Here is an 11228-nt window from a genome sequence, read left to right as displayed (position 1 = left end):
AAATCTCGGGCTTAACCATCCTTGCAGTTTTTTTTTGCCCGAGCGAAGGTCGGGCTTAACTGCAAGGTGGTTAATAACCCTCAAAATATTTTTTTAGTAGGATTTTCTAGGAACACAGAAGACATTGAGACTTTGCTAAACCTATAATTTTATCATGTGTATTTAATCAAACCACATTCCTGTGTATATTCATACATTTTTGGCTACTACTAGTAGACTATGTATAAATACATTGCTCATTTGTTGTTTAAATAATGTAGCTAGATATTCCTACCTGAAAGAATATTACTTCACTTCAGTTGAATGTAATCTATTGCAATGTGGTATTATGGTTATTATACCATCACTCCATCTGCTATTATCCTTACAAACAAGACTTACTGCACAGTGCATGACCAATGGCTCCTAGGATACCTTTGTAATTAAAACTTACGGCACAGTACAGTGACCAATGGCTCCTTAGATACATTTATAGACCAGAATACCTGTACAGTACAGTGACCATTGGACCTTAGATAATTTTAAAGATAAGGCTACAGTGACTATTGCCTTCAATAATATCCATTACACAACAGTGAGGAAACTGGAAAACATTTTTTTTGCTTTTCATGCACTTGTTACCTAAACATACAAAAATAAAAGATAAAGCAGGTGTCAGTGGATACTGTTCTCAGATTGTTCCTCCTAATTCTAGACCCTATCTGTGTCTTGACTACCTGTCTGTACAAATGATGAATACTAAAATATTTTCAGAACAATTACACAAATGATTACATTCAATCATTCTAATTAAAAATAACTAATTTGACACCTGCTATCTGATTTTAATTGGTTTATTAGCAATATGTAAACAGATTGATGTGTGTGTGTTATTTGAGTGTTGCTTAAATTCCTGAGCGGTTCATTTCTGTCCGGTTTTATATGTCTAAAAGCGGTACGTTGTTTTTCATGAACATTTATTTTAAAGTATAATAGTATGAGTATAATAAAGTTTGAAACACAAAATCATGTCAAATGAATAAATAAAATAAATTAAAAATTGTTTTTTTTTTAAATAAAAAATATACTTATACTATTATATTATACTGTAAATTATTATGTACTGCTTTTACACATATAAATCCACTGTATTGCATTCAATACAGTTATTTTGTATTGAATGCAATACAAATAGATTTGAATGCCCCAAACGGAACGTCCGTACGCACCAACATCACCAGTAAGTGCTTTATTTACTATTGTTTTCCATAGGTTTATCTACCTCAAATGTGACTCGGGGTTATCGCTTCCAGCATCTTTTTTCTACCCCAAGTCACACTCGGGGTTACCACTGGGGAGGTTAAATACCATTAATATATGTTAAAATATGTGAAAATAATAACTTTAAACATCCAAGTGAAAAAAAAACAGAATCACCTTGATGGATTGCAGCTCAGCCCCGTGTCGGTACCTTGTGGAACCACCTTTAGCTTTAATTAAAGCCCTGGGTTGGTTGAGGTACTTTTCCACCTACTTTACACATGTAGACTGTGTAGTATTTGCCCGCTCTGCCTTACAGAACTATTCAAGCTCAGCTGCATTGGACAGTGACCATTAGTGGACTGCAATCTTCAAATCCTTTCACAACTTTTTGATTGGGTTTAAGTCTGAGCTCTGACTAGGCACTAAAGGACATTCAGCTTTTTCTACTTCAGCTACTTATGGCTATTTTGCGGTGTGCTTCAGGTAATTGTCATGTTGGAAAGGTAACCTTCTTCACATTGGCAATTTTTTGGCAGCAGGTTTTCCTGCCAGTATTTTGCATCATCAATTTTTTCATCTATCCGAACAGGTGCTCCAGTCCCTGCTGCAGATTGCAGAGAAACACCCTCAAACAGGATGTTATCACCTCCATGCTTTATTGTATGCATGGTGTTTGTTGGATGGTGAGCTGTATTAGATTTCTGCCAGATGTAGAGTTTGGTGTTGAAGCCATATATTTTGATTTTCATCTCACCTGACCATAACATCTTTTTCCACTTAGGCTCAGAATCTTTAAGATGCATTTTTGTAAAAGATCAACTGAGACTTAATGAGGCCTTTCTCTAGGAGTTTCTTGCAACCAAGCAACATTTATCAAGCACTTGTGATATTCTTGTCACACAAACACAATGATCACTCTTCCCCATAACATCCTGTAACTGCTTCAATTTTGCTGTTGGCCTCTTGGTAGCCTTTCTGACCAGTTTCCTCCTTGCTTGCCGTTATCCAGTTTGGAGGGACAGTCTGATCTGGGGATCCTAGTAGTATCAAAGACATTCCTCTTTTAAATTATAGATTCTATGGTGCTCCCAAAGATCTTTTCAACATTTTTTTTTTTTTGCTTTCCACCTTCTGACTTGTGCTTGTCCACAACTTATCTCTTCTGAATGTAGTCATTCATTTGTATACCCACTGTATATTTCAAATGAAATGACATGCAATTTTAAAATGGTTGCATTCATTACTTGATGACCTTTCTGGGAAAATACAACACAGGAAACACAAGGGAATAGCTCATTCTGAATTAACATTTAAAAACACTATGGGGCCATTTATAAGTAATATTCTCAGCTCAACAACAAAATGGATTTCTACAAAAATACATTTAGCTGACATATTACAGGGCTGGATTCAAACTGTTTTATTGCATATACCTAACTTTTTAAAGGGCATGTTACCTTACCAACATGTAAAAAAATTAGGCTAATATGTTCCCAATTCACACTAAGCTGAAGTGTTTATTTTCAACCCAAAAATTAGGCATGGTATTTGCTTGGCAACTAGCAGCCTAAGTGTGGATGCCCAAACCCCGACTGAGAGGAAAGCTGGTATATCAATTTATATTTTATAAAATAATTTATTAGTATTTATTTTTTAAATACTATTTACTTCAAAGACAGCATAGACTGAAATTAATAAATATAGTGATAATTAAATTAAATAATTAGGTTCCTGTTTCTCTATAATAAGTTTATAAATAAAGTTTGGCTTAGGTAAATTCATCCCTAATGTAAACAAATTTTAAGTGCAGGAATGCACTTCATAGTACCCACTGAAACTAACAATAAAAGGCTGACATATTATTCAGCATATGTAAAGCAAACAAACTCTGATAGTGGCTATGGATTTGCTACAATAAACATCACAGACACTGCATATACTACAGGAGACATATTGAAAACATGCTACAAATGCTGTTGAAAAATTACTTGCAGGATAAAATATGGTTGGGGACAACACTGCAATTACAACCCCCTGAAAAAAGAAATGTTTCCCCCTAAAAATGTTTCTACATTATATGTGCCTCAGGGTCAGAGGAAATGTTACCTCATTCACCCTTTTACTAAGAATCGCAGTTAAATCAATGAAAAAAAAAAAAATACAGGGCAATGTGAATTAGTTGCCTGTGTTCATTACAAATCCACACCCTACGTCTGATGTATTTTACCAAATATTTTCTCTCAGATAATTTGGAAAGTTGTGTTTGAAAATTAAGAAGCACAAAATCACACATTTAAGAAAAAACAATCATTTAATTTTATTATGTGCGGTATCTATTATAAATACAGTGTCAGATTAAAAACTCCTGTTTTAAATTAATAAATATATTATGAACCATGAAATCAATGCTTATAATAAAACATTTTTCTTACTCCTTAGCAAGTTGCACATTGGTTGGTTTGGCTCCTATTGGGATACCATGCTTATGCAGAGAGTTAATCAATATGTCGCGCATTTCTTGGTTGTAAGAATCAAAGTCAAACACATTACGAACCACATTTGCCAGTCCTTCATTGGGAAATTTCTGTAATGAACAAACAAGGAGAAATTTAAATATTGTCACACACAAAAATAGGAGGAAAAAAATTTTGTAATTTAAAAGGAAAACTGTGACCCCTTAGTTGATGTAAACTGGCCTCTTTCATAGGACAGCTCTACACAAACTTTTTTCTTAACTTATTTCAAGATTTTGGAAACTGACACATGCAATGTGGCAGCAGGTGAGAAATGCAGAACATTCCAGTACTTGGAAATCTATCTTATGCATCTTGTAGATTGATCTCCTGCCCAAATGCTTCTGTATACATGAGCAGGACAAGCTGTGTGGGACATGGAACCTATACAGAGTAAAGTTCCATTCTTGATCTATGTTGGGGCTTCATGCCAACCACTGACACCAGTGCTGGGGAACTATTCTTTCTACTCAGGAAGGACACTGATAAGGAGACACAATTCCTACCACTCACTACAATGCAGGTGTACCATGCCTCCCGCTGAGACCAAAGAAGGGACACATTAATGAGCTACGATTCAGGGGAATTCATCACTTATTGCCAATTTATTAGCAATTAAAATCCAGAGAGGTCTGTGTTACTGTGAAAAATAGCACATATCTAAAAGGGCTGGTAAAATGCACTTTATTACATTTTTGTTTAGATACACTGTTCAAGTGACAAAGCACCTGGTGTTTATGATATCCACTTTCCACTGTAAACTATAACTTTCAATTTTAGCCTTGGACCTTATGAGGTTGCCACATTCTCCATGTAAAGATGCTAATAAAAATCAAGTATGCACATAAAAAATATAATGTCATCGCATTGAAATGCTACAGGCTGCACGGCAAAAAAATCTTGTCATGAAAGCACTGAAAGATCATTGATTTTTAGAATTTGATTAGAGCGGGTGACATTAATTCAGAAAAACAATGAGTCCAATTTATTAATTAAAGATTACATTTCTATTTCTTTCATTAATTTAGCTGTCTGGTTTTAGGCTATTTTTAAGATAATGAATTTAAAGATTTGCTTTTAGCCAGTGAATCTTAATTGTAGTTTAATTCACAACACCTGGAGGACACTTTCAATATATAACCTCATGAACAGATAAAAAAATGCAATATCTAAATATGCTAGAAAAAATTATCACCTGAATATTTTTCATAAAGATCAATAGAATACCCAGCAAATAGTGGGTAAGCTAACCCAGTCCTGCTAGAATCATAAAGGACAGTAAAAACATCTAAAATGTCTTCAAATAATTGCTTACGTCAACAGTTTTAGTGTGCAGAAAAAAATATGGTTTATTTGGCCACATAGGCACTGTTTAGCGCAAAAAAAAAAAAAAAAGACATTGGCGAGGGTGGCCCTGTGATCACTCGTGTAAGGAGCATGTTTTTTTCCACTGACCCCCAATGTATTGCTTAAAAATGATAGTGAGTAGGGAAATTTATTTGTAGATTTATTTGGAAGATAAGGTAGTGTATATGAAATCCCATGAGATTGCACTGTGACCCATTCTGATTTGGTACCAGTTATTCTATAACCCGCACTTAACTATGATTAGGTTAACTGGATGATGAGGGGCTGGTTGACTGTACAATTTTCAAAAAATATGTTATAAAATTTGTGTACGGTGGAAATTGCACATTAAGGATTAGTTTATTATTTTTGGTTATTTTGAGTAAGATTTTGCAAGGACACCTATTGCAGTCATTTAACAGTTTTTATATTTAACCTCCCTGGCAGGCTGAATATGTCCGTATTTTTATGTTAAAAGCGATACATTGTTTGAAACACAAATCATGAATTAAAATATAATAAATATTAATAAAAAGGAACCAAAAAAATACTGAATTTTCTAATTTTATTAAAAAATGTTTACTTTTGTCCAAACAAGGGTACAATAATAGAATAACATTTTGGATTTAACCTTTGGATTTATTTTTTATAACTTTTTTACTGGGATCAATTTTTAAAAGCAGTTTACAATGTAATCTGCTTTTAAATTTCGCGCCAAGCTAGAGCTTAGAGGCTGATCAGTTCCTTACTCTATCCTGTGCTGCCATTGGCTGCAGGAACTTTAAAGCCTCTCTGCTCCTAGTCACCAGTGCCTGTTGTAGTGTTAAGCTAGGCTGACTTGCTGCTGGTGTGTATTCATGTGATTCTGGCTATGTACACAGGTGCAATGGTTCTCGTCCGATAATCGGCTCAGGGCCCATATCGGACAAGAATCTTGCATGTGTACAGTGCTCGTCGTCCATCGTCCGAATGACCGTGAAAGATCCTTTCCAACGACAAATATTGCACTTGTGTATGTAGCCTTACTGTTGTTGACCTTGCCTATTTCTGATGCCTGGAGCAACCTTTTGCTTGTTACCCCAACTCTTGCTCTGTTTTCTGGACTTTTCTCTGTTGGAATCTTGGTACTGCCTTATCTGTGTGCTCCTGGTATTCTGCAAGCCCTCCCCCAGACACCATCCCTTGTCCTGGGGGCAACTGTGTGCTGGGAAACGCAACCATTCCCCTGTAGCTGAGTGAGGGCTTGCTATAGGTGAAGACATTGGTATAGCGTTAAATTGGGGAACTGGCATCTGGTGGGTACTGTTGCTGGACCAGGGCCTGACACTTACATTCTGTCTTGCAATGCTGCCTTTTCTCATATTGCCACATCTGAAGGGAAAACTGTTTTATTTCCCCTACACAGCTAGTTTGGTTTTAGTAAATCACTTTGATTTAACACTGGGCAATTGATCATTAGGACTCATTTGTTATATTTGTTTGAGATATAGAACTTTGACTGCTAACTGGCAAGCGAACATTACTTCACTTTTTAAAAAGTTTGTAACTCTTTCTTAAGCTGCGTACACACTTGCAATTTTTGTCGTTGGAAAGGATCTTTCACGATCCTTTCCAACGACAAGGGGCTGCAAGATGCATGAACGATGCTGTACATACAGCACCGTTCATGCTCTATGGAGAGGGGAGGGGGGAGAGCGACGGAGCGGCACCCTGCTGCGCGCTCTCCCCTTCCCTTTCATTACGATCGGCTGTCGTCCATCGTCCGTGGATCCGGCAGGTCGGTCGTCCGGACGATGGACGACACCGACTGTACACACGGAAGATTTTCGCCCGATAATTGGCCGATGCCGATTATCGGGCGATAAAAATCTGCCGTGTGTACGTAGCTTTATTCACACTAATTGATAAGGTATACAATCACAATCTAGGATAAGTCTTTTGGTTACATATAAATACTGCCCAGTTTGTTTTCACAGCATTGTATTTGATAAAGGACTGAAAAGATAACAAACGCTTTTAGGTTTCACTCTAGGCACCTTCATTGTACAAGATATACTATTTTTTTGTTTGTCTTCCTCACATATATATCACAGTGTTTCCCCCTCTTTGTTTTAGGAGTTGCAATGAAGCTGAAAATATTTTTCACACGTGGTTGAGCTACCACAGCATAACACAGTTTTTGTAAATTAAGATTTCAGATATTTTTTTCTTTTTTGTTTTTGTCAAGCCCTTCTGTTCTACTGCTAACAGATAGACACAGAGTATTGATAACACAGCTCAAAAAAAAAAAAATGTTTCACTTGTCAAGGATTTTTCCATGTATTTAGTGTATTTTAGGAGTGCTGAATCCAGAAATGACATCAGTTTCATTGAATTGGTTCTAGTTCTTGTGATACAGGAATCAGAATAGATGATTTTACCAACAACAAATGTTAACACAGCATAATATTATGAATCTTTATTTACACCGACGTTTTGCATTTTATATAATAAATGTAGCATTATTTTTATGAAACTTTCATTTGCCTTCTTTTTATTCATACATTTTTCCTATGGTATGGTGAGAGCCCAAAAATCATCATAATGATTGTTATTTTTGTGCTGTGAAAGTAAGTAAAAGGTTTTAATCATTACAAGAAAAACAAGTGGGAGTACCCTGATTTGGAATCAGCAAGACGACCTGTGCCGCATGGTGCTGATGTTCCCATACCAGTGTTCAGTACACTCCCTGATATTCCTGTATCAGACATGGAGGATATACAGGGTTTGGCTGTCTAAGACCAGAAGTTAAAACAACGGTTTATAGGACAAGAGAGGTGACACTCCTACCATATTTCAATGAAGATGGAGACTTTGGTGTACTGTTGTAACATCCCTGGACTACTAGCCCATATGGGAGTACCAGAATACCGAGCAGAAGACTGGCGACTTTTCATAGACAGTTCCACTTGAACTTTGAAATCTGTTTGACTACATAAAGGCAACTGCTATGCATCAATTCCAATTGGTCACCCAACAAATCTTAAAGAAGAATATGAAAATATCAAAATGGTCTTACAAAAGCTTTGCTATCATGAACACCAATGGTTCATATGTGTTGATTTAAAATGGTGAACTTCCGACTTGGACAGCAAAGTGTCCATTTCACAAAGTACATGACTGATACTGAAGCTTCTGCCTGGCACAGCTATGTCATGGTTGTCAAGAACTTCTTGGGTAACCATAAAGCACAAAATGATGAAGAACTGGTACAAAACTTGCTTTTAAACTTTAAAAATGTGGGTACTACTATGAGCATAAAGGTACACTATCTCCATAGCCATTTGCAAACATTTCCAGAAAACCTTGGCGATTTCAGTGAGTAACAAGGGGAGAGGTTCCATCAAGATATAAAGGTGATGAAAGAAAGGTATCAGAACAGATGGGATAGACACATGATGGCAGACTACTGCTGGAGCCTTCAACATGACTGTCCTGATCATCAGTAAAAAAAGGAAATCATACAAACGGAGTTTTTCAATGACTTCTTTGTATATAGTTCTGTAAATATTCTGACCATAGAATATATTGGCATTAATTATTTCAAAAATTATTTTTGTATATGTAGGCACATCTAGTTTAATTTTCATGTTTCATTAGTTTTCTATGAGGTTATTATTGAGGTCATTATTTCAAAAACTAGAGCCAATCTAGCAAAACCAATACTATATTTGGTATCTGGCATCAAACATAACCTAAAATGACTTTTAAACTGCTTGGCAAGAAAATTTTTCCTGACCAGTGTATTTTTTTTATTCTGGTGACCTTTTCTATTTCCTCATTTACTAAAATACATTTTTAGGCATATTTTTCACATATATTAAACATAAATAGCAGTTGTGATCTGTTATATAGATTACCTGCAGGTGTTTCACTATATTCACAACCTCACGGGTTGAGTAAGGATATGTGATAATTCCTTGGTCTGCCATTGTTCGTAATTCACCAAAGGCAGATACTAGTTTTTGCAACACAGCATCTGGCACATTGGGTCCATACTGTCTTAACATAGCCAACTCAGACTGTGGCACTGGATTATCCACTGCATGGCAGCTAAATATATCTCCTGTAAAATAACACAAAATGAAAAGTTTATGGGAAATAAAGAAATGCAATTTAGTATACAAACTAGATAAAAATGTTTAATAACCTTTTTTAATACCTTGGCTCATACGGACTTACTCCACAGGAAGAAAATGGTCAGCTTCATCAAAATGAAGCTATGACACTATGGGATTTAGAATGTATTTTATCACAATTTTTTTTTTATTTTGGCTACAATTTTTATCTTTGCTGTTTGGGTTCTTTGATGGAATTTCTCCCAACTTTTAGTTGAGCATATGCAACAGAAAACAATTTTAATTCCTAATAAAATAAGAGGAAAGCACTTTTTAGGCAATTTATTATTTTCATAATAAAATATTTTTTTTCTACTAAAAAAAATATTTTTTTTATTTTCTACTGTAAAAATACTAATAGTTTCAATAATTTTCATTTGGAGGTTTATGTATTAATGGCAAACTATTAAAATAAGCTTTTATACTCAAATAGCTTTTGTTTTAAAAGTATTTTGTGATGTGGAAACAACTTGTGATATTTATTTTGCAAACTTACCCAGAGCACCAAAAAAATCATTTCCCAGAAAAGGGAAACCAGGTCTGTTAGCCAGCACAATCATTTTAAAATCAGGATGAATAGGGATCACGTTATCTCTTTCCTTCCTCTCTAGTGCATCTGGAAAATATATAAAATATTTGTGGTTATCCAGATTGCAGATTAAAGATGACCTATACATAATATGTATAATATATATAATATTTGCTGTTTTTGGCAAGTGAGTTTAAATTCATTAAGACATAAAGAAAAAAAAGACAAACAAAAAATAGAATTATACTTACTCTAAAACATTAAAAAGAGGGACTTCTTCCCTGTCTTCCACAATGCTGGTGCTACACAAAATGAAGGGTCTTTAATGATAGATGTGGAGATAGCTTCCATTTATGTCCAGTCAACATTTATCAGAAAGTTACACAGCAGGGGAAGGCACTCTTGCTATCCACGGCCAATGAAACTACATGCATGTGCTGATTAACAACAGGACTCAATGATTTTTAATGAATACATTAAGGAGTGTTTCCACTGTCAGATGTGGTTGTAGGGGGCAAAACCCTTTCTGCTGTCTAAATTTCTAAAAAAAAATGGCAGGCCAAGGGATTTACACTATAGGTGAAAGAAGAAAATGCCAGAACCGGGGAAGGTGGTGCAGGAGTAAACAGTAGGTAAGAAGACTTTGGCAAAATTCAAGGCATTCGGTCTGATTTATTAAAGCTCTCCAAGGCTGGAGAGGATACACTTTCACCAGTGAACCTGGGTGATTCAGAAAACCTGGAATGAATTTCCTAAAAGTAATTTGCTATTTGTTAGAAAATGTTTTCAATCCTGGAACAGACCCATTCCAGGTTTGCTGGATCACCCAGCTTCACTGATAAACGTGTATCCTTTCAAGTCTTGGGGAGCTTTAATAAATAAGGCCTATTGCTGAATCTCATGGAAAAGTGTGTTTTTATTTTTTGTTTACGTGAGTATATTTCTAAATTAAAGTAGATGTATACCCAATCACTAAAATCTCATATAATATTTAATATAAATATTTTAATTTACTAAAACAATGGCTAATATACTATTATATTTTAATTCAATAAAATGTATCTAGTGATCTTGCCCAGTAGGTTTTTATGTAAGCGTGACAATTTTTTTTCTATTTTTGTCTCCCAATTGCTTCTCTGCAACATAAACCTGTCATATGAAATTTCTGCATAATCTATAATCAAAAGCACTGACACGTTATGAAAACTTAGCCACTGGGCCTGATTTAACCACCTGGCCGTTAAGCCCGAGCATGCTCGGGGTAAAAACTTTTGCAATTTTCTTTAACCCCGAGTTTTTCTCACCAGGTGGTTAAATGTAAACAAATGTTATATTGCAATCCGATTGTCATACATTGTATGACAATCGGATTACAACTGAAAGGAAATACTCACCCAGTGTCCGCAGCTCCTCTTGCTGGCATCTGCAGTGAGATGTATA

General features: G+C 35.4%; 1 protein-coding gene across 1 annotated transcript in view; it reads right to left on the bottom strand.

Annotated features, from left to right (window-relative positions):
* VWA8 (von Willebrand factor A domain containing 8) overlaps positions 1-11228 on the bottom strand; it is a 197537-nt gene that overhangs the window by 85568 nt on the left and 100741 nt on the right. Inside the window, exons 25-27 of the mRNA XM_072410304.1 lie at positions 9756-9875; positions 9002-9207; positions 3675-3826 (exon numbers count right to left, since the gene is read on the bottom strand). Coding sequence (XP_072266405.1) covers positions 3675-3826; positions 9002-9207; positions 9756-9875 — 478 coding nt within the window. The remainder of the gene's footprint in view (positions 1-3674; positions 3827-9001; positions 9208-9755; positions 9876-11228) is intronic.

The sequence above is a fragment of the Pyxicephalus adspersus genome, chromosome 1 (assembly GCF_032062135.1).
Source record: "Pyxicephalus adspersus chromosome 1, UCB_Pads_2.0, whole genome shotgun sequence".
NCBI lineage: Eukaryota > Metazoa > Chordata > Amphibia > Anura > Pyxicephalidae > Pyxicephalus > Pyxicephalus adspersus.
The sequence above is the reverse complement of the archived record's forward strand: the minus strand, read 5'-3'. Positions and strand labels throughout refer to the sequence as shown.